This window comes from Electrophorus electricus, chromosome 8 (assembly GCF_041902795.1).
Source record: "Electrophorus electricus isolate QZ-2024a chromosome 8, ASM4190279v1, whole genome shotgun sequence".
In the NCBI taxonomy this organism is placed as follows: domain Eukaryota; kingdom Metazoa; phylum Chordata; class Actinopteri; order Gymnotiformes; family Gymnotidae; genus Electrophorus; species Electrophorus electricus.
The window spans coordinates 12,258,805-12,283,235 of NC_137504.1; the positions used below are offsets into that span (position 1 = coordinate 12,258,805).

Consider the following 24,431-nt stretch of genomic DNA (forward strand, 5'->3'; position numbering starts at 1 on the left):
CAGTGAATGGTTGTACAACTAGGTCATCATGTATTCAGTTACAATGAGACTCTAAATTTAAACATTACAGGGGATGTTTGAAACATGGCAAGGGGATCTTATGTTCATACAAAATCAAGGCACTACATAAGATTATTCAAAATATACCCCAAACTTGTATTTTGAGTCACTATATAGGAGAGGTATTTTAAAATGTTGGTGAAATGTATTTCTTCTTGAATACTAAAGTATTAGAATAGAAAGAATTGACTTTGAAAATAAAGATGAAACACTCATGGTATGTTTTCAGTGCTTACAGATATTTGTAGAATATAAAATAGCCATGTCATATTTGTCCTAGAGAACTGAACAGGTCAGTCACACATTTCTTTGGTCCTGTATTTGTCAAGTGTTGTTAAAAGAATATGAATAATTATTAGGATGGTCAGATTTTTTAAGGCAACTTCAAAGCACACCAACAGCCCACTGAATAAAATTCTTATTTATATATTTGTAATTTAATATTGATTTAGTGTCACAGTATTGGTTTCGTTTGGCAGACGACTGAACTGACATGCAATAAATGTTGATCCGTTTTTGTGCCCAATTTTATAGGAAAATTGAACTTATACAACAGCATACCATAATCTACTTTTAGATCTTGCTTTCAGACATGTTTTTCAGTAACCTTTGGTCAAAGGTGAAATGTATATCATGTGTTCCTGGAAAACTCAACTCCAAACAATGAAATACACCTATGTCTACATTTTACTACACCACTCATACTGACAATGTACTCATAGTAACCATTGCATTTAAAAAGGTCTGAAATGGCTTGAGACATCACAAAACCAATGACGCTTGAAGCAAGCTGTCCGTGTGCATGAGCGTTGTGCTTCTCAGGAAGGGGGAGCAGCAAGACTTCTGAGAACGAGTGGCACTTCCTAGTGCTGCTCCGAATCCCGAACCCCCATCCTCTCCTGCCATGCACTCAGGCCAAAAACATACCCAAACCAGTTGGGTCAGGGACTTGTTCCAGCTGCACATCGGTGCCAGGTTCTGGGTGGCAGGGTGACCCCGCTGGTCCCAGTCCTCTTTGATGCCGTGGTACTATGCTGAGTACCCCGCTTAGTTTGCCAGGCCCCTCACATTCAGTTCTGCTATCTTACATGTGTCTTACAGTATTCGGAAACAGTATTTACATGTAATGATTGTTCTAATAGTCACTGTTCTATTATATACTCAAGTGCCATGTTTGTAACATTGGTACATGTGTTCTACACAAAAACAAACTAGTCAAATATTGAAAGCTAAAAGGAAGAAAAAGTAGTGCAATAAATGCAAAAAAAAGGGTTGCCATACATTTGGTCCTAAACTCTGGAGGATGTAAACGCCACCACAGAATACTGTACAAAAAGGTTAGTAAATAGTATATGACAAGGTATAGTAAGGTTTTTGTTCTGTACAAGATAAAATACCACTAAAATGTAGTGCATTTCACCACACCATTAGCATCCCCCAACAAAGTGTTGACAGAGCATAACAGGTAGAAATAAAGAATCCTTCACCTGTGTGTGTGTGTGTGTGTGTGTGTGTGAGGAGTGTTATAAGGTTCAGATAAGTATTTCCACCATCTCGCTGTCCACATCCTGCTGGGGTGTTGGTGGGGGTGGGGGCTGGGGGGGGAGAGACTGCACTGGGGCTCTCCTCTCTAGAGTACTGCTGTGGAACACTGGCACATCTGTTGGAAAAAAAAATGCACAAGCTATCAACATACCTACTATAAAAAGTCTTAAATATTAACAAAGATGTAACTAACAGCTCTGGTATTGGGGTCACTGGGCTTGTCCGTAACATGGGCAAAAATAAATTTAAAAACATTTTTTTTAAAAATCAAAGCGGCATTTGGGGTTTCTATTCCAACCATGCTCAACAAAGGGAGCTAATGCATGTAACTGTTCAAGGTTTGTATGTAAATGTACATGTATGGGCTTGTGTGTTACCTGCTATGCGGTCAGGGATGTACACAGGACTGGGACTGCTGATACGGTTGCTTGCGGCAACGCTCTGCAGGGCCGGTGTGCTGGGCTTGCTCATCTCCTGGTTCTTGTCTGTCTGTGTACAGCTGTCCCGGCTTCCCGTCTTGGAGTGGGTGGCTGCTAGCATGGGGGTGGAGGGCAGGACCGGGGATGGAGAAGAAGAGATGGACTCGGCCCTCAGTGAGTCGCCTCGGAACTCCGGCCCCAGGAGCACACCTGCAGAGCCGGACAGAAAGGACGCAGGGTGCTTAACAGTGTGCAACCAAACAAAGCTCAGGGTCTGACTGACCAAATCTCACAATGAACATTCCTAGCAGCCAGGATTCTCTTACCCAGACTGCCCTTCCAGCTGCGGTCCTCCCGGCGCTCCTCAGTGATGGGGCTGCTGCCACTGAGGCCCAGCGAGTGGGACAGCAGGCCTGAGCTGCCCGTACCCGTGGCAATGGACATGAGTGACTTGGAGGGGCGCATGGCAGATGGGCCATCTGCCTTGGTGCCAGGCTCCTTGCGTGAGCGCTGGTGCAGCACCTTGATCATGGCATCCTTCTCGATGATCTGAGCATGCAGGTTCTTGATGCGGCTCTCCATGTCCAGGCAGCGGCGGTTGGCCATGAGGATCTCCTCCTCTTCCTTCTGGATGCGTGCCTCCACTGACGTGTCATAGCTGCTGCTGGGGGAATGGCTGATTGTGGTTGAAGATGTGTCCCTGTGGGAAGGGAGGCAAGAGATCAGTCCGTTTAATCCAGACTAACAGAATTCATGCCCAAGAATTGCCAAATCCAGGGGTGGGGCACAGGACCAGTTGAAATCAGACTGTCCCAGAAATACCCCTGTCCTGTCACTTGTCGCTTCAGAGCACTTCAGTGGCTGAATTTTGAAATACTGGCAAACATAATTCTTTTGATTTCACTGCAAAACATTTAACCACACCTTCTACCTTGAGGAACTTGAATGCAGAGCAAATGTGACCAGCAAACAACTTTTTTTTGTCAACCATCTAGATAAAATCGACACGTAACATTTCATTGAGCATCTACCCGCTGTCACTGAACTTGTTGGTCTAATGTTATGAAGTTACATTAGTAGATAGCTAGCTAGCTGGTGAAGATGTGCATTGGAAAGTAACGTTAGTTTGCGCTACACATTTTAACTATGTCTTAACGTTAGGTCAATATTCTACAACTCAGTTTGTGCGGTTCAGTAAAAACAGGTAATTAGAGGAGCGATTGTTGGCTAGGTTACATAAATGGCTGTTAATTTGGAAAAAGAGCTAGTCAGCTAACCTAGCTAATTAATTTGCGTTTTTTTGTGTTTGCCTCTGCTGATATAGCAAATTAGCAGACTGGTAAATAGCACAAAAAGAGGGGCAAGTGGATACTAGAAGCGTTTTTTGTTAAAAATAAATTCTTTTTTTTTTTTTTTTATGTTTACTACCCAATGTGAGCAATCAGGAATCTGAGAGCAGGGCGCAAGCTGAGGTCAAAAGCAGGGAAGCCCTAACCATCCTTCACAAGGTCAGCAGAAACTTAGCAAGGTTAATAATTAGCTCATTTGAAAGTTGACAGTTTCTGTTTTCCAACTGAATTGAGCAAAACTTCAACTTTTAAGTTTTGTTCAAACAGTTATTTAAATTTAAAAGTATTGTCAATACTACTCACAGTCTCTTCTGACAGGGATCTTTGCTATATAAGGTTCTATATGAAGCGGCTAGGCTTCTGTATTGTATCAATAGCACTGCAGTATTAAATTCTAAAACATCAAATCAAATCTTGACCTGAGTATTGAAAATCATATAAAAACTGAAATTGTGAATAGCATTACACCCTTACCAAGAGCTACCTAATTTTTGGATGTCACCTGTTCAAACAGACCTTACTCGGATCGCAACCACACAGGGTGTATAATGTGCATGCAAACAAGCTACCCCACACACAGCTTCCATTGCCAGCTGTATGTGTGCACACATAGGTACCTCTGTGTGGCCACGGAGGCAGCTGCGTCCAGGGCGAACTGTCTCATGACACTCTCCTCCAGGTACTTCTGTTCCCATTTGGTCATGTCGGCCTCCAGGGCCAGGATCCGTTCCTCCTTCTCTCGCAAGTGCTCCATCAGGGCCGTGGTACTGTACTCTGGGCCCATGGAGTTCTGCGAGGTGCCCTGCCTCTGCAGAGAAAGAGAGCCTTAAGGTCCTGTTCTCCAGGCCTCTGTATTAGGTCAACTGACCATAGGTAAGCTAATTTTTAAAACTACGTTATTAAAAGTGTAAGAGCACATGGTAGTGTTTGTTTTGAGTTACATGCATTTGCTGTATGCTGCAGAACAATGATATACTGAATATTTTCATATACATAGACTGGCCATAGTAGTATGTAGCTTGTGAATCTTTTTGGTCCATCAAAGTTTATTCTTTAATATAAGGTGTATCCATCACTCAGTTGCTTGTATAAAAGCCCTTCTAGGTTTCGAGGTTTTGAATGCTGTACAAACGTTACAGAGGATGGTTAGTTTCTGGGCCCCTAATAGAGAGCACAGCTGTTTACTCTTCCTCCTGTATCTTGCTTTCAATTTTTTCCCCTCTCTCACACACACTGGGTAACCTTTCCCCTAGATTAAGAGTCATGTAAAAATGCTGGCAGACATTTGGACTGAACACAAAGGAAGAATGGAGTGGAAGAGGAGAGCAGGAACATCTCAGATGGGAGAAGTAGCTTCCACTGACCGCAGCTGAACCTCTGCTATGCCTGCTAGATGGTTTAACATTCACACCATGTCAGCTACTGAGCATGGGAGAGAACTGTAGCATAACCCACGTTCACGTGCAGTATACTTTACATTCCAGCCTGTGCACTGACCTCCTCAGCGAGTGCACATGCCCTGCACAGAACTGGTTGTGGTTATTGATGAGTGACTAGTGCATATTCACTGGCACGTGTGGGGCTCGTGCACGCCTCTTACCTGCTGCATCCTGAGCGACTCCAGCTCTCGCTCTAGGCGAGTGCGGAGCCGGTGCTCCAGCTGCTCTCTCTTCTCACAGGCAGCCTGCAGCTGAGCCAGGGCCTGCTGCATCCGCTCCACCTTCTCCACGTAGACCTGCTTCTTCTTCAGCTACACACACACACACACACACACACACACACACATAAACACAGAGAACACAGGTAAGCTCTACCACTCACTCCTCAGTGGATAACCGACCTTACAATAACCGCCTTGTGTCCTCCAGGTCCCCGCCCCCCAAAAAAGAAACGACTTTCAAATCCACCAGAAGCTATAATGGTAACCCAAATGAATGGCCCAATTTAGCTCAGAGGGCTCTGCAACACAGAGGAACCGGAGAACGGGGACAAGTATGCAGCTCCTATTTAGACAGTGCTGGCTTGATGGCTGGCTGGCTGGCTGGGTGGGTGAGTGAGTGGGTGGGGGGAGTTAAGAATTCAAACATCTTCAAGTCCTTTCATGGCAGACAACTCAAGAGGCTTTGTTTCGGGAACAAGCGGCCGTTTGTGACAGGGCCGGAGAAAAGTGGCACAGGCTGGTGCATTTTGGGACGGCTGGGTGTGCGCCCTGTTCAGCGCTGGCCAGAAGGCCATCTGGGAGCCAGACAGTGGAGCCATGCCACAGACTCCAACTGTTCCAAAATGCTCCCAGACACTTCAAGCTCACTGCTTGAATTGGGTGGTTTCTTTCTTTCTCCTTCTCTTAATGTATGTGTGTGTGTGTATGTTTTCTCTCTCGCTCTTGTTATCTGCCCTAGCTGAGGCTGGCAGGCAGTTTTCTGAGGTTGTTTGGATTCTGCGAAGGTCATGGCCAGCAGCTCACTTGAGACTGAAGATCAAAAAAACCTGATGGGAAGGACTTCAGAGTTGACGTTCATGGGGAAGGTCGAGTTGAAGTTCTATTGTGGTCAGCTTTAGGGTATGAGGGTTAAAACTGTGCTGCAAAAAATATGTCAGTTTAATAAAGCTTTCAGCAAAGGGAGCATTATGCCCGAAATTTGTATTATAGCACAGCATGGTAGAAAAAAAAAATTGGGTTTTGGTCCTTCCGAGAAACAACGAACTGAAATTCCAGAAGCCATATGCAGTATGAATAACTGCAAACAAAAAGCCTCTCTTGCACATGGTCCTGTGACTCAGCAAAGTGTTAGGCATGCTCACAGCAATGAAGAAAAACCCTAGATTCCACAGTGTGCTCCTCAGATCTTTTTCAGCTTTAAACTGAACCAGACATCATAGCCTTTGGCTAGAAGGCAAACCTTGTCCACAAGAGGGCTCCCACCAAACAAACGTACACGTACACTGGCAGGGCCCTTGGAGGCACCTGGCGATAATTAATCCCAGACGTAACTGTAAACGCACTGTTCAGTGGCCTCCTGTGCCACAGGAACATACTGGAATGAGCGATGGCTAAAAGGAGCTCACCTCCTCCTCCAGTTTGACCACTTTGGCCTGAGCGTTGTTCAGAGCCTGGTCACGGATCTCAATGTGGCGGCGCTGGTCCTCGTTGGTAGAGCGCAGCGTGCTCAGCTCCATCTCAAGTTTCTCCTTTTCCCGCTGAGTCTCTTTGTCTGAGGGGCAGCCAAACAGCGGAAGGCAATCAGCTCAATTCAGGTGGCGTTGCTCAAGCTTTTGCAGGACTTCGAAAAACAAACCTATGAGCTGAAGCCTCTCGATGTAGCTGTGGACCACAGTCTGTACTTTCTCCCCAGCCTGCTCTGGAAAAGGGTTTTGGAAGGGGTACTCACTTTGAGCCAGGAGTTGGGAGATGGTTTTGCGGTTGTCCTCTGTGCCTTCACACTCTTTGGCTGCTAGCTGCTTGTTGGCCGTCTCCATACGCTCTGCAATCGTAAGAGGAACACTTCAATGATGACCAAAAAAAAGGCAACATGCAACATACACTTTGCAGCCTTAATAACAGCACTGTGAGGTTATTCCAGGTGAATTATGTCCATAGAATGGTGGAAAGAAGAGCACTTCAAGAAGGTCAAAATGATAGCAGCAGAAACTTTACAGCAATGCAAGAAGGGTGGCAGGGAAGCCACAAAGAGGAAGGTTCTCTTGATAACTGATCAATATCAGCTTACAGTAATAAAAGTGGTATTATACGTGAGTTCTGTATCTTTTTGAATGGTTTACAGGAGTCGTATTTAATGGCCCCCTTTCTTGCCAAACATTTTGAAGCTTTCTTTAGGTATCTTCTCACATCAAATGCCAAATGGGCTGTTTGGAAAACAAAAATCAAACAATAACTATACAGGAGCCTGATTCCCATAGGGTGGACTAAGACATAATTCACTAAGTGCTCTCAAGTTCTGGGGAAATAAGATTAAATAAAAGAGCCATTATACCACAGGGGTTGCTGGGTCCCCCCCCCCCCCAATAGCGAAACATTCATCAAGGAAATGGGCCAAACGTTAAAACAATATTTCCCCCGATGTTAAGTCAACTAGACTATATGACGAGTATTCCAGACCCAAAATACCTTGCTCCTTAACTTCCCACTTTCATAATATGCAATGGAAACTTGGATTCAGAGCTCTAAAAAAGGGGTGTCCTTTTCTCTGTCTATTGGACTGCACAGCAGAAAGAATAAGGAACATGGATAGGAAGAATAGAGGGCAAGAGTAAGTGAGGAGATGGGGGGGGGGGGTTCCACTGCGATTTTGCTGTAAAACTCTTGAGGCTCCCTGTGGACTTGGAGTCTGGGCTTCATGCCATAAATCAGGGGTTTCTGTTTTCTGCTCCACTAAAAAACACTGAGACAGAATGGCAGAGGTGGCCACGTTCAGCTTGGCTCTGCATCTCTCACAGGCCCTGAGCTACCAAGCAAGAATACCTCTACTTTGGATTGAATGTTTTAAAAAACAAAAAAAATAAAATCCTTAAAAGACTCAAAATGCTAAATAAAACATTCGGCTACTATTTCTAACACACACCTAGACTCAAATGGTAACTATTGACAAAAATACAAGAAAATACATTTAGCTTGAAACAAAAGACTGGCTATTTTTAAATAATGTCGTATTTTTGTTTGCCAGTGCTGTCCCAGTTCAGTCAAGGTTATTTCCTGCTGCAGTAGGTTTCTGCTTATTCATGCTTTAGCCAATGATGATCAGTGATGACAAAGGCATCCTGTTATTTCATTTTGAACTACCAGCTTTAGATCTTGTACGCCATACCTTTTAGGGGCATTATGTTAAAGATTAAAACACTACAGTGTTTCTATACCAAAATGTTGGAAGAAAAATCAAAGGTCTGAAGGAAACAAGACAAAAAAAGGTTTGAGCATCACATGGAAATAGTGGAACAAATTTCAGGAGAAGGTTACAGAGCAACCATTCAGTATTTTCTTATCTGATTTTCTAGTTTAATTTAGCAGATACTTCACAGTTCTCTAGGCTGCCTTGTGAAACCATGTGTCCACAGCCCCCTCTGAAACCCAGCCACAGCCAGCAGGCCTGCTCAGGGAACTCACCTCTCAGATCCCTGTTGAAATCATGTAGCCTGCGCACCTCCAGCTCCAGCTTGTTCCTCATAGTTTTCTCCAGGGCTTCCCTCTTGGAGGATGACTTTGCCAGGTTCTCATAGGCTTCAGACACCAGCTGGATCTCAGTCTCCATCTGTGGAGGAGGGACATGTTATGCCAGTGGTGAGGCTGTTTATTGAGCTGTTGATGTAAACTGGATGGGGCTCTGAAAAAGAGCCCTCTACCTTCTGCAACTTGGACACCTTCTCCCCACACGCCTCCATCTCCTGCTTGAGCTGCCGGTTCTCCTCTGTCAATATGTCCACCATCTGCCGGGCGCGGGCCAGCATCTCATAGGGGTCGCCTTGGAGGGAGTGGGGGTGGGGGTAGTGCTGCCCTGGGCCTTGCGGCTGTGGCTGGGGCCCCTGAGGGTGAAACTGGTGTTGTTGCATGTGGAAACCTCTGGGGGCCGAGCCATAGGGATCATGTGGAAAGCCATGGCCTCGCTGGTGGGGTGGAGGATGATTTGGACTGGGTCCATAAGGATCGACCTGGTGGGAGCCTGGACCCTGTGGACTCCGGGGTCCCATGGGGAAAGGTGGCTCCCCCTGGTGGGCCATGGATGGCTGAGGATGTGACGCGGCCATGATGCCACTGAGAGTGGAGGACTGAGCACGGGACAGTGAGCCCACTGATGTGACAGAGGAGGTGGGGCTGTGATGATGGATGGGCCTCTGAGAATGGCCTGAGCTCTCCTTTCTGGAAATGAGAATAATAGTGCAGCCAGTCATAGATTGGTTTGTTAATTTGTGCTCATTATAACTTATTTTACACTTACAGCAATAACTCAGTAACACTAAAAATAACAGACTACTGAATAGATAGTCGAGTTATAGCGGACATAACTAGTGTAGAGATAGGTGCGCAACACTGCCGGATTTGAGTCCAGGCTAAAAAGCCACAAGAGTTGCTAAATGTGACACTCAGCAAGTGTCTTGTGGAAAAATATTTTTCAGGTGAATATTACTGTTTTTATGGAACGTAATAAGGAAACAGTCATGCTGTGACTTGTAGTTGATTACTAAAATTCGGATTGGATTATTTTTAAGTATGCCACACAGGCTCTAAGGTAAATGAATCGAAGGAAAACAGGCAAAACTGGCTCATCCTACAATGCACAACAACATGTTCCAGCACTACAGGGAAGGGCCATTCAAAGGGGAATTAAGCCCTTTTCCACTTCATGGCCCTGTGTAAAATGTACCCTTGTGGACTGTACAGAACCCAGATGGTGACCAAGTGCATTAATCAAACTTTTTTAATACATAGTTTTGACTCAAGTCAAAACTGTATTTTCTTAGTTTTGGAGAAGAAAGTTCTTCTCCAAAAACAAAGTTCAGCTTTTATTCCTACAAAACAAAACCTATCTACTTCCTGTGGGTGATTATTTTTCTTTGTATGATACAGTCTACAATATTTTTTCTTTTAAAAAAATACTGAAAATGCTTTTAGTGAAGTCAAATTTGAACAATAAAAAAGACCTTTTTTTGAGACTAAAACGTGTTAGAACAAGTGAAACAGTGCAGGGGAACTCCAGGACCACGACGAGGAAACACTGGAATATAACATGACAGTCGCCCATGTATGAATTGGGAAATGTTGATTATTTAAAACAAAACTGCCTCTAAATATTTTTCCTTTTCACTACTCATTTGGAAGGTTGGCTGTAATATACAGAAACATTTACTTTCATATTAGGAGTTACATAAAAAAATATCAGTCTTCTTTTCTCCATTTCATTTAGGCACTGTAAACCAGTACTAACTAAGACGCCACCTTTACTTTAGGAATGAGAGAAATTCTTTCCATCTTTAGAGCTGGGAGATTTTCTAAAGCTCCCCACCTAGCACACTCACCGGAAGGATCCATATTCGGGTGGAGGCTGGTAGCGGACATGGGGCACCTCGGCTCTGCCCTGCTGGCCTGCAGCGCGGTGCTCGGAGTAGTAGTGCCCCGGCTCCTGGAGTTGCGGCTGGTGGTGGTGCTGCTGTTGTTTGGCTGGGGAAGGCATGCCTTTGAAGGGGTAGTCTGGTGGTGGGCCCCTGTGCTGGGGACCTGTTGGCTTGTAGTAGTCGCCCGGGGGACCGGGTGGGGGTAGCTGGGGTGAGAGTGGGGCACTGGTGACGGGCGCATGGGCCTTGACACCACTGGTGGCTAGAGAGAGCTGCATGAGCCGCTCGCTGAGTGAGCGTACGTGACCCTGCTTCAGGTCCTTTAGGCCGTCGTCCTGGTGCACCTTGCCTGCACTCACCCGTTGCACGGTGGGCCGGCCCTCAGGTGGACGCACCTTGGGGCTGCTGACGCCTGTCACGTAGAAGGCAGCGCCCACCGTCGTGGGCAGTGGCGGCTGCTGTGGCTGCTGACCACGGAAATACTGCGACTGCACCTTGGCATCCTCGTAAGAAGGCAGGTCCTCAGGATTCGGGCCACTGATGCAGCCACCACCGGAGCCTGCCCCGCCGCTCCCACCGCCCCCTGCACGGGGGTTGAGCTGCTTCTCCATGCCGCTGTCTGCCTGCAGCTCCTGGCCCTGTGGCTCCTGTCTTGCAATGTGGGGGATCATGGAGTGCTCGTCTCCCGGGCCTCCCGGATAGCCACTCAGAGGACCCTGCTGCTGCGGTGGTGCCGGGGGCTGCGGCGGCTGCTGGTGCTGTTGCTGCTGCATGGCAAGGTAGTTCCGTCCTTCGCCATAGCGCATCTGCTCCTGCAGGAGGCGCTGCAGGACGGTGTGGCCTCCACCGCTGCCTCCGCTGGCCGAAGTCTCTTCGGAAACGGAGGCCGCCGCCCTCATGTCCGGCTCTCGCAGGCCGCCCACCTCATGGAAGGAGGAGCTTCGTCCCCGGTCCACGCCCCCTAGGAAAGGCACCGAGGGCAAAAATGTTCACTGTACAGGTCAAAGCCTAGGCCAAAGAAAATGTGTAACAGTAAGACAACAAAACAGAAGGTCCTTGTTATATGTAGCCAACATTGATTGAAAATGGAAATGCAATAAAACCAGAAGGTTTGCAATAATTCTGTGACTTCAGAAGGTTAATGCCCAAAAATAAAGTTAGGCCCCAACTGCCCCAAAGTCTTCGCACATTGACAACTGGGTGATGCATCACAAATTTAGTTAACATGCATTCAGAGGCTGAAAAGAGACATTTGTTGTTCATAGTCACAATAAATTAATGCACTTCATTTTAAACAACCTTAGTCCCCGCACAGTCACATTTGATTGGTGAAATTCTGATTGAATGTGATTATACCCAGAGTCAAGGCACTGAAGTCCACCCAGCAGACCCTTTAGACACCAGAACAACTTTACACAAATTCTTGCTCATTAAAACATGCAGTGCAGAACATCTGATATTATTTCCAAATACAAAATTCTAAACTGACCTAACCTATAAATTGTGAGCTCATAGACTGTTACATTTTCCACACAGCAATTTAAAGTTATAGTGAGGGGTTAAAGCATACAAAGCCAATCAGATGAAACCATTCTATCAGTCTGAATGCCATATCCATTCAACTACCAAAATAAAGCAAAGCTAGATCCCAGGCAATTTAAAAAGACAAATGTGGATAAAGTTGAATCAGTGCATTATAAACACTAGTCCTCCGTTTGTACTGACACTGTTTAAGGACAGAATGGTTTCATCAATTGCCTTTGCATACAGTTTGCAGTCTAGTGGTTAATGAACTATCTACAAAGTAGTGAAGGGGAACTTATTACATCTATTGCTTTCAGATATTCTCCGCATTCTCAAGGAGGATGAGGCTTTTTTCCGAAACATCTGTGGCAAATAAATAAATAAATAAATAAAATGTACAGTAAGTCAAGAATGGGGGTTATTGGTAGATTGCTGCTTTGCATCAAAATGGAGAGAGAGACAGAGAGAGGCAGAAGGAGAGAATGACAAAGAGAAAAAAATGCATTTCACAATGCTGCACTCTGTCTCTGGCCCCACCCACCCTGTTAAAAAAAAACCTACTTCATAATAACTTACACCCCCCCCCCCCCCCGCCTCCCCCTCAGAACTAACCACAGAGATGATGACACTACAAAAGTTAAAAGTTCTATGGGTTAAAATGGCTAGAAAACATTACTAGCAATCTGCGATGGATATATGGCAGTGTTAAAGAGTAAAAACATTCACACAAGCAACAAAAAACTGTATTTTCTAGTGATGAATCACTAAAACAATAAATGCCATATTAAGCCCATGCACTTACAGCATGTCAACATTTATAACACTGTAACTGTATTGTAATACAAACAAAAAGGGGTTAGCATTAGTTCAATTAGTTATATGTGTATAACAAAACAGGCTTTGTTTTGTTACATGTATTACAATTTGGTTACTGATTGGCTGGTTGTATATTTTATTTGTAACAGTCACTAAAGATTTACTATTTATTGTGTTCTATACCCAATGAAGATATACTATGATTAAACTGAATATGGAATTGTTTTAGCTAAAAGGAAAAGGTGTCAAACTCTGCAGATATGAAACAGCTAAAAATTAATGTGAAAACATGTACCATTATACTAACAGAAAGTACGGACAGAACATTCACTTCGAATATGCTATAGAAAGTTATGCATTATACAGTGAACAAACAGTACCTAAAGAATCACATACAATATGTGTCTATTATAAACTCTGCACCAGTTGCTATCAGAGCTTCTCTAACCTATTTATGTGCAGTCTTACTGTCAATTGTGTGGGGCACCCTGCTTGAGCCCTCCTGTTACTTCTGTAACGGGTGACGTGTGCCACCAGCCCCCAGCCCAACCCCCCCCCCCCCCCCACCCCAGTTACCTACCTGTGTGGCTGCTGTAGTTGGTGTCTCGGCTTAACACTGGCTGCTCATGGCGCTGACCCTGGCCTGGCACACTGCTCCCCACAAGCTCCTCGAGGCTTTCCAAAATGCACAGGCGGTCCACAAGCTCTCCAATGCCCAGCCACTCTACAACAGGAAGGCACTCTCACCAGCTAGAACAATGGGGTGGGGTCCAGATAAAAGCAGGGGGGCTTTTCGGACTACTGAAGTGGGTGGGGGTTCAGGAATGTGGAATATACGGCGCTTGCAGTACGTTTGTTTCCTGGCCATGACAGAACTAAAAAGAAATGCCCTTGTGCACCCCCACCACCCCGACTCCCCACCCCTTCATGGTCATGCAGCTGTGTGGTCAGGCAGTAGAGGGGTAGCACCCTTACATTCTGAACAGAGATCTGTTAAAACGTTTGACTTTTCATGGTTAAGACTGGGGCATGTTAAGTTAAGACTGGTTCCAGATCCGTTGTTAAGAAGAGAAACTAGCCAGTGAGAGAAATGCTAAATTCAAACACAGGATGTGAGGATGTGCATAGTTTTAAATGGGATTACTCAAGGGGATTTGAGGCAAAATAATGCAATCACTATGGGAACAGTGTTCCCCTCAGCCTACTGTGTGAAACTGTACAGACATTTTAGTGGGAATCAGTGGAAAAAGTTTTCTGACAGCATTTGGGATACTGACATTTCAAGAAAACACATCAAGAAAAAGAAGCTTTTCTTGATAAAATAACTGTTCCAGAAGATACATTTATAGTCCAAAAACAACCCACCCTTCATCTCGCCTGATCCCCAAGTCAATAAACTTCTTTTCTTCTGGTGACATGCACCACATGTTGAGACCAATCATGGCTGTCTGACTGCTTCTACCATTAACAAGTTCCTATAGTAAATCTCTGATGACATTGTGAAAGTACAGAGTTCTGTCGCCGTTCAACATCAACAGAAACGGATCCCTTAGCCTGTGAGGCCTAACCGCACAACCAGCTTAAGGGGGACAAGGCGTCCCTCCATTCCCTACCCAATTACCACAACAGATCTTTTAACTGCGCGTGCACACCGATGCATGCACAAACACAAGAATTAATCAGGCAGTATCACGACTTGTCATCCCCCAAACCGATGAAACATGACACCCAGATGGCTCGTCTCCCCACACCCCTGACGGCTGACGCTCGAACTTGAAGTTCCTTGCCTGCTTTAGATAAACTGTTTATTCCACAGGCAAAGCGCCCTGGAGTGAATTCGTGGAATCCAACATTCCAACAACACCACAGATAGGTCTCCCTGCGTGCGCTCCCAAAGGCTCTGACCCACGCAGATTCACCACAGATGTTAGTGACACTGCATACTGACATTTTAAGTACAGGCCAAGACATGGTGAGTGTCAACTCCAGAGTAGCAAACAACAAAAAATGGAGAATGTTTACCCATTTACCTCCCAACTGTTCAGACAGCCACCCGACCAGTCTGCTACACATGGATGGAAAGATCTATCCAAGCGGAGCTGAAACTGTGCTTTCAGTGACAAGATCAAAGACTGTGTTATGACAACTTGCAGTTGTGACTTTAACCAGAGACTCACTTAATTGTTTTACACTCACAAATAGATCAATAAATACCCAGCCACTCTCACACACGTAAACTCACAAGCACTAGCTTCAGCAATTCGAGCCATGTGTTCAAGAGGCAATTCATTATATTTATCCATTTTCCACATTTCACAACAATTAGGCCTACCTGAATTTTCAACTTTATCAATCTTACCTCTTAAAGTTGAAATTACACACCTTTGAAAAACAGATCCGATCTACCATGGCAAGAAAAACAAATCAAGGTAGAACAGGCAAGCAAAATGCAGAGCAAATGGAAATAGCACTCAGAAATGGTCAATATTCTTTTCGCCAAAGCCGTCCATGTACCATGAAAACTCCGCGTAACGGTCAGGAGTGAGTGCTGAACTCCCTGCATGAATGCGCCGCTCTTCCTTTCACACGCCTAGCTGCTGTTCTGCTGACAGCCGCGCGCTTCGCTACCTGCCGCATTCCTCCAGGTGTGGCCGCGAGGACAGGTGAGTCTGGAGTGAAGCCAAGAGCCTCTCCACACCCTCATACCAACCTGCTTCTCCAACTGCTGCCGAAAGCCTTTCCAAACACTTCTCTTTAAGTATAGGGAAATTTAATTAGTGAGAGAAAGCTCATTAGTCTGAGAAACACTGAAAATGAACAATTCAAGCTTACTTAAAATAGCAGTTCTATATATGATGACCTCGCTTATAATTTCCTCCTGTAAGGATTCTGTTTACACAGAGTTTATGAATCTAGTTTGTTGACACACAATGAATATGAGCAGGTCACACACAATCCATTTAACCTGCTCCTTGCAGCCTGGACACAAGTGCACAGTTTAGGGTCTTTTAGTATCTCTCAAACAAAACTGAAAATGATCACTTTCTCCACTTATTTGGCCAAACAAGCCTGAAATGTATATTTATAAATATAAATTAAATAAAATATAAAACATACAATATTTCAAGTTTACTTTTTATTCCTTTTGGTAAAAAAAAAAAAAAAATCCTTAAGGGCCTACAGAGTAGTGTTTAATTTAAATGTATGTTAAAAAGGAGAGAAAAAAGTTAATAAAAAGTTTTTCCCATGACACAAGCATTATGGGTTTATGCATATAGCATGGTATACAGAAGATAGAACAAATAAAGCTCTCCAGGTCAAGTCATCTTCCCCCAGATAAGTTTTCCACCTGCTAGGAAAGGTAAAGCAATCAGAAGGCAGGTGACAGAGGTGATCTCAGATAAGAAGTTCAGAGGCACCTGGCCTGTTTTGGAAAACACCCACTAGTCATTCCAGCTTCACATTCTCACTAACCACCCCTTGCTCGCTTGCATCAAAGAGCTGCTCTGTGGAGCCAAGAACAACTCAGGCGCTGGGCACAGGTGTAGGCCAGTCCTGGCCCACGCTCAACCTATCAGAACAGAGAGAGAGAGAGGGAGAGAGAGAGATAGAGAGAGAGCGCAGAATGGAAGAACAAGAAAGAGAGAGAATGAGATGAAGAAAAGGGGCCACACAAGCAGACAGAGCAGTGGAGGAGTGCCAAAAGACTGGGCCACATTCTGCCAGACAAGTTCAAAAGGCAAAAGAACAGAGGACATGCTACTTCCGCTGGAAAACCCATGACTTTAAAAGCAATAACTCAGACATGACAAGAGATTTAGATACTTTTAAACAGTAAAGAAAGATACCTTCTTTTTAGATCAAATTGTTACTCTGTACTGGTAAACGTGAACAAACAAGGACAATTCATGCACTTCAGGACAGTCTGAGAAGTATTATGACAAATAGGAATGATAATTACTCAGCAACAATCATACATTCCTGACTAATTCCCTTGTTTTGAGTACAACCTATTAACACAATAAGGCCAATTGGGGCCATGGTTTGTGATGGTTTGCATAAAGTGATTGCAGTCAGTTATTTAATTTTCTAGTAGCAAATCCTAATGGTAAACTCTATTTGTTGGACAATAACCTGGATTTCATGAAGGTCCGGTATGTTCTGAATGGAGCTCTAAGTTGTGTAAATATTTACCAATCAAGCACAAGTTTCCCAGGGCCCCATGCCGACAATGTTTATTCTAGTAATACAGCAGGAATGTGGCCCAGCGTAGGCTCAGCAAAGTCCTTGTGCTGGAACACAGCCAAACAATGCCTGAACATCACCTGACAATGCAGTCCTGACTCCTGGTCCATCTCCCTGAGGCACTGCAGGCTGCCTGTGCCGTCAGGAAGCCGATTCCATTTCCTGACCCATGAAGAGAGCAGATAAGACTCAAGGCTGGAAGAAGGCAACGCAGAGCTACTGTGGTTCTCTTGGATGAGACAAGGACTGTGATCAAAGTGAAACTGTGCCAGGAGTGTATGCATCCTTTGGTCACTGCAACCATGTCCTAACACATCTAATATTACAGCATGTTACTAACTTGAAGGGAAAACAGCATTTTCCACAGAAATATTTTGTTCATTTTTCTGTGCTTTAAAACAATTTTGGTGGATTTTTCGGGACTAGAATAAAAAAAACCCAAAAAAACACTTATTACCTGTAGGCTTCCAAAGGGCACTGAACAACATCCAATTTTGGTTCATAATGGTCTAGTCATTGAGCTGTGTTTATGATTGGGCTTGTACATCACAGCCTAATATTGTGTAAATTATGAATGGTACAGATTCACCAGACATGTACATTTTTACCTATTGGCTTGATATCTAGTATTCTGCCTGCAGCAACTTCAATTATCTTTCAACTTATCTTGCTTGTTTACACACTGAAGGGTATGCGTTCAACTGCAGTTGAAAGCAGTCACATGGTATTACTCAACATACAAATAAGTGTGGCATCCAAGGTGAGTTATAAGATTATGCTGCATATGTTGTATATTAAAGTTTCTAAAAACAATTTTGCTTTCTCATTCTATGCCCTGTTGAAGGTTCTGGTTGCTAGAGTTTCACCACATTTTATATAAGTAAATAACTAAACAATCCTAAGTTACTTTAAAACACTGAATGTTTTTTTGAGAAACATTCTTTTAATGTGATCTTGAAGTGCAGTGATTCAAGAACTAATTACTGTGTGACTCAATATAATGAATGCAAATTATGCTTTTCTTCAATACTCCCACATGGGAGAATTCTTGAAATACAAGAATGAAAGACTTGAAATACAACACAGTTGTGCACCTGGAGAATGATGTAACACAAATCATATTGTTGGTGTTGGCATCAAATATAAACTTTTATGTAGACATGAACATTCACTTTAATGACCACTACAAGGATTTGGAGAGAGCGAACAGAGTTCTAACAACCTGAAGTACACAATCTATGCCTATTGTCCCAAAAGCTTTCCATTCATTCTGCTGGCATATGTAACTCAATGAGGGAGGTTTCAAGAACTCACCCCTCTAGTTCCACTCATCTCAGTTTTCAGAGCTGGATGAAGTTGGCCGGCAGGATTTTCCGCTCCATTGTCCCATCTTGCTTCTTTTCCTGAATCGTAAGCGAAACGATGCACCTTGCCTCTGGCATCAACGGCAAAAATGCTGAACGTTAAGGAGCAGCAGGGGTGCATTCCAGGAGGCCTTGAGTTCTGACACAACAACCTCCCGACATGAGAACGTGAGAGGAGAGGGACGGAAGACATGCGTGACCTCACGGAGCTCCTGCAGAGGCGGAGAGTGACCTCCTGACAGGAGGAATGCCACCCCCACCTTTCACAGGCAATGTTTACATAACAGGGGAACATCAGTGGAGCCTTCCAGAGGTTTAATGAACTCCAGAGGGCTCTCTTACACACCAAGTACTGTTTTATGCTTTTCGCAGGTTGTGATGGCTATGGAAGAGGAGAATTATGGGGCATTTAACAAAGCCAATGGAAAGAAGAGAACTACAAGCTGGAAGTCATAAGGAAGGCATAAAGGAGACAGAAAATGTGTTGGGAAGTGTAAAAGTGTGAATACAAAGTGAAAGGCTAAAAACAAAATGGAGCAAAGAAAGAAAAAAGAAACTGATAAAGCAAAAATGGAAAAATATCTTGCACTTGAGTAATGGCTGGTGGAGAAGAAAAGATATGGAGACAGATACTGGGGAGAAAAAGGAAACCGAGAAACACATGGTGGGAACCAAGCAGGAAATGCAACATTCCAATCTGGAAAGGTCTGGCGCTGGGACCGTGGAGAAAGTGTACAGCATGGTCTCCTTGGTGTCCATTACTCCCAGCACAGGGAGAGTCTCACACTGCCAGACTGGAAAAGACTTAGGCCAAGAAACTGCTCTCTCCCCCTTACTCTCACCATTTCCATGTTTGTTGCTCTGTGTCTTCTCCACCATAATCCATTTTCCCCTTCTACTGTCCTTTGCACTTCGAATTCACTGTGATTGATTTCATTGGATTGCATTCCATTAAACATGCACAGGACTTGAGGGGAAGTTCTTAGCTGAGAATAAGCAGAAGACAACATCTGTAGAAACAATGTTTCAGATAGGCAATGGATTTACTACAGTGGTTTAAATTATTCCAGGGATTGAATCTGCATATTTGTTGAATGTGATGTGTTCCACATTCTTTGCTTGAGGTTAATGTCACGAGTTGGTTAACAATGGCAAATTCATCTGCAATCTTTCAGAAAATGCTGTAAGAATTAGCCTAAACTTCTGAAGAAAAAAAACATTTTAAAAAGTAGCCAAAATTTTAGTCAAAGTGTGTAATACATGTAGGTCTTTAAGAGGACGCTGGAATAATAAACTCTGTAAACCCATGCACAAATCTGGTAGAAAGAAAACCCAGCATGAGTCACCAAGTAACTCCCTCTATTTCTTTTCTCCCTTCACTCTCCAAATCCAACAAGGTTTCTATAATGTGGTTTCTCTCCCCACAAGCCCCTGATATAGGCCCAAGTATTCAGAAACACAGTGCTTTCCCCCTTCACTGCCTCTCAGACCCCCGCTTCCCCTCCCCCCACACCCTCATCCAAAGCCTTAATGGAAAGCATGTGGTGGAGAGATGCGATTGCTGCTTCATCTCTGTCACTACAGTTCTGTGCCAATTTCTTGCTCCCTCTCTTTGCCCAGATTTTCAGAGACCTATGAAAGTATAATTGTCCATTCAAGTGACAATTAACCCAGTGGCGATTGGATATGCATTATATCCTGTAGCTTCACATTGTATGCTCCCAGTCCCAAATGAAGCAACCCTCACCCCAAACAAGGATGAGGCGAGAGAGACAGTTTTGGCTCCTTCACCTTGACAATGGGAAAAGTATGTTGGCTGAGAAGCTCCAGCTTTTCAACTACACAATGAACAGCAACAACAACAGTTTATGTTTGGACAAAGATCTATAAAGATATGCAAGTTGTTCCATTGTGTGCTGAACTGACCCAGTTAAAAAAAAAAAAAAACAATCTGTGGGAAAAGTGACTTACCTTTATTACAAAAACTCTAAGTCTTATCTTTGCCACACATAAGTTATGTGTTGACTAAGTCCAAAAGTGGATCACCTCCTCAGTACTCTGAGACCAGGGTTAATCTGCACCCTCCACAGGAGTGACACATCCTGCCTGAGACATGATTAATGCTTTAGTGGGGATGTGTGAATGATGCTGAACCTCGCCCATCATAGGATTGTGTCTGAAACATGGTGACACATTCCACCGCTGAGGTGTCTGTCTGTGTTGCCTGAGGGGTGGGGGGGATTAGAGAAATTGGCACACGTTGACCCGCATGAATTTTTGGGAAGCATTGGGTTACTCAGGCTCCTGGGCAAATATGTTGTTAATGAGCACTAGGTCTTTATACAGTTCCTTCCTTTTGCAGTAAATAATACTTTGTGTCGGAAGATTACAACAAAGTCCTGCTGGAGTATACTATACTCTTCAGTGTGCAGGTGATTTCATGCTGCCAGTTAAAGCCAGCATTAGCAATAAAGTCAAAGAGACAATGCTTGTGAGATACAGGGAGACTAATTTGTCTGATTTTTTAGTTCAGTGCAAATCTGAATAATGCATATTTTGGAAGCATGTGGCTTCATGTGTGTGCAGGACCACAAAGAAAGATTCTCATTCAGTTGTTCTGTCTCTTAAATGGCTTTGAGTTGTGTACACTCCTCGGTAAAACACAGCCTCATTGTAAAACTTCAATAGTGAGTACAGGCTTTTTGTGTTGCAAAAGCTCAGTGGAAAAAAAGTAATTTGGGTGATTTCTAGGCTGAGTCAGCAGGCAGAACTTTGGCCCTGTGCGACAGAGAGGAGGAAGGAAGGGTGGAAAGAGAGATGGAGGGGGAGAGGGGGAGAGGGGGAGAGAGAGAGAGATGACATTCCTGCATTGTGAGTCAACGCCGCTAGGCACTTTTCTGGCGGACATTCACTACCTCTACAACTAAACAAAGCCGCAGCTTACTTGGTGCACTGTTCCAACGACAGGAAGAGGGAAAAGGCAGACTGCACCGCATGCAGATTCTAAAACTGTGGCTCACTTCTGATTTTGCCAGAAGCACTTCTTACAATGATGTCCATGGCTACCCTGGTAACTACGGAACAATGGGTCAACAAAGTCTGCTTACAGTTAAAATGAGGAACTAAGCCAACATGAAATGAATCCAATAAAATCATCATAAAAACAGCTGTGGTTCTGCTTTGAGCTGTGAGGAGGGCCCATCACTTTCACCCAAGAAAGAGAAGCACTCAGGCCTTCTAAACATGCCTCAAAATTTAATCTCTTGCTTTGATTTCCAGTAACACATGACTGCATTCTTGCCCTATGTAACGGTGCGTATCTGTTCAGCCTGCTTACACCCTCACCCACTCTGACGGCATTCCCCAGAAGCACGGTGACATCCATCAGCAGCAGCAACGATACCCTCTTTAGCACTGTTAACTATTTAACAAAAATCTCATCAGAAAGCATTTACAGGCCTTAACTGCTTTCAACTGCTTGAGGTCACTCAAGAGAGAAAACGTTTTAGGAATAAAATGTGTATTTTTTTCTCCCATTTCCTTTTATTCCACTGCATAGGTTTACTGCTTCATGAAAAATGGAAAATATAAGAGTTTTGTACATAGAGTCATGGTGTTAGTCAAACTAGTTATGGATTATAGTAGCCTACTTGCCCTGTAAGTTAGTTAACAAAATGCAATGAGATTTTGACTTTTAGCAACAGAGGAAGATTTCTGCTTGGAGGTTGAAGTATTTTCAACCCAGCAATACTGGTGTTGTCTTTATTTTAAACTAAATGTACTGGTATTCTGGAACCACTTTTTGATGTCAAACAGTAAACACACCGGAGTCATTGTTGTCAAAGAATAAATAACAAAATGCTTTACATCATTACAAAATCGGTGACTAAAGAATACCTGCGGCCACGTTCGACGGGCAATCTATAGCGTAGTTTTAAGAACTTATCAACCTAAATATGTTCTTAGATCATTCTTTAGCATGGTTTTACATCCATTTACCTTTATACAGTCTTGACCACCAGGTTTCGTTTTCTGATCCGCTTCAGCTGGCGCCGGCTGTATGCGTCCATATATTTTACATTCATTAAAGACTGCATATGTTTATCCCGACGCTGTGGTGATGCTTTTAAAGTTATGACAAATTCAAATAAATCCGAAAGCACATTCCAATACTGTATGCACTTGCACCCAACAATGCACGTTCTTTCTTCCACATTTCATTTTTGTTTGTCTAGAAGTTATGGAATCTGGTATGCCCTAAAAAGCGCTATGAAGAGAATGTAGGGAAGGACGGCCCCCTTCACAAGCCGTAAAGTCGCAGCACTTGCAAAATTGCCCCGAAACCGGTCATAGTAAAACCCTCAGCTCCTTTCGTAGGAGGGTTTTTGGTAGTTCAAAGATCTGAGGGGCTGAGAGAGCCCGCCTTCTGGGAGTTCGCAACTATTCCGTTGGCCCTAAGAAATGTCGCTCAAGTATTAAATAAAAAACGACAAAAGGCTTTTGTGCGTTTGAAGGTCGGCGCTCTTACTGAAGTAGACTGCCAGAGAGCAGTTACTGCTTCCAGAATCTCATAAACAGCTTGAACAGTAATTCTGTGCACTTTCCTGTAGTGCTAGTAAATCATTCTACGTGTCCGCATTCTGAGTAGTACAAAACCATGGCAAAGAAAAAGTGCCATTTATTCAAATGTTTAAATAGTCTTGCTTGAAATGTTTATGTAAACTTTTAAATCCCCCCCCCCCCCCCAAAAAAAAATCTGTCCATGAAAGTAATCTACTATATGATCCTGACTTTTTTGTGTGGAAATTCTTCAAGTATACTAGTGTACAGTCTTGATCCACAACAGCACGAGACTTAATTTCTGAACAACCCTGATTCTATATTTACACCTCGTCATCTGTGTCCAAAATGCTGAGACAGAGACGTGCGAATTTCAGCGGTTATTCAGCTCCACAATCTGAGTTAAAATACTTACAGTTAAAGTTAAAATAACTGTCAGTGACAATACCTACATATATAAGCATTGTAAAATCACTCAAATAAGGAGATGACAAGAGCACCTACTATCTCACAGATCCACAATTTATAAGGGCTTTAAGCCGATTTTGGACATGACATTTAATGTCAAGTCTCTGATACGCATATTTCCAAAGTTCTCTGAACAAAGAATGTGTAGGCTATTCGTACAGATCATGCATAAATATATTTTAAAAATAACAAAAGAAACGACAGATGCGTAATAAATCGCGCATAAATACATACGCGCACACTATTTGAATTATCAGAAGATGATTAGAATAAAACATCTATAAATAAACAAACATAGAGGCTATATGACTAATCATTTAGGCAAAAGAAATTTAAAAATCACCTAAGAGTGAATCTGTGATTTCCAAAAGCGTCAGTCCAGAAACTCCATTTTCTGCGAAGAAATGAAAGCACTGTCAATTTGCACGTGCAGATTACTCATACTTGGAGTCCTATAGAAGACTAGGTTAGTAGGCTTGCAACTTTTATGGTAGTCGTGTGCCCCCATGCGTTTACTGTTACAACAGGTTTACTAACAGTTTTCCTGTGTTCATTCAATTTACCACAGCTTCCAGTAGGCTGCATAGTAATGGCTTACCTAAAAAGCTCTGCGCATAATGAGGAAATCCAATATTCTTAATCCATTCTGAAACTTCGTCTGTTTCCCAGTCTTCCACTGAAATCATGGTTCCGTTCGCGCTTTCACTTTACATCAGGATAACAAAACTTTTTAAGTTGTTTTGGGACAGATGGGATCATACTGTTATTTGAATCAAAGAACATATTGTATTCACAGGCCTGTTCTTCCTAATGGATACCTGGATTCCTGGATACCTACCCAGACCTCACGTGTCACATTTTGCATGAAAATGACAAGCTTTTATATTAGACATAGGATCTACATGGTTCTCATTTTCACAGACGTTAACTTTGGCGGCGCGAACTGGATAGCATACTATTAATACACAATACATTTAAGATATGATCGTGCCAAAACGTCTGCGTGCTCCAGTAAAGAT

At 43.6% G+C, this 24,431-nt stretch overlaps 1 protein-coding gene across 11 annotated transcripts; it reads right to left on the reverse strand.

Moving 5' to 3' along the window:
* Positions 1-470: 470 nt before the first annotated feature.
* Positions 471-24,113, reverse strand: amot (angiomotin). Of its 11 annotated transcripts, none has more exons than XM_035527463.2 (13): positions 24,011-24,113; positions 23,756-23,806; positions 13,356-13,499; positions 10,400-11,396; positions 8,729-9,242; positions 8,493-8,637; positions 6,763-6,855; positions 6,440-6,585; positions 4,974-5,123; positions 3,991-4,181; positions 2,351-2,724; positions 1,983-2,234; positions 471-1,720 (listed from the first exon to the last, which is right to left on the reverse strand). In XM_035527463.2, the coding sequence occupies exons 1-13, from the start codon at positions 24,096-24,098 to the stop codon at positions 1,593-1,595; spliced, it is 3,273 nt and encodes a 1,090-aa protein (XP_035383356.1). In that variant the 5' UTR covers positions 24,099-24,113; the 3' UTR covers positions 471-1,592. The 11 variants fall into 11 exon arrangements, with proteins under 11 accessions (XP_035383356.1, XP_081574813.1, XP_081574815.1 ...); XM_081718687.1 differs by lacking the exons at positions 23,756-23,806; positions 24,011-24,113 and adding exons at positions 15,158-16,346; positions 22,384-22,737; XM_081718689.1 differs by lacking the exons at positions 23,756-23,806; positions 24,011-24,113 and adding exons at positions 15,290-16,346; positions 22,384-22,736.
* Between the last annotated feature and the right edge of the window lie 318 nt (positions 24,114-24,431).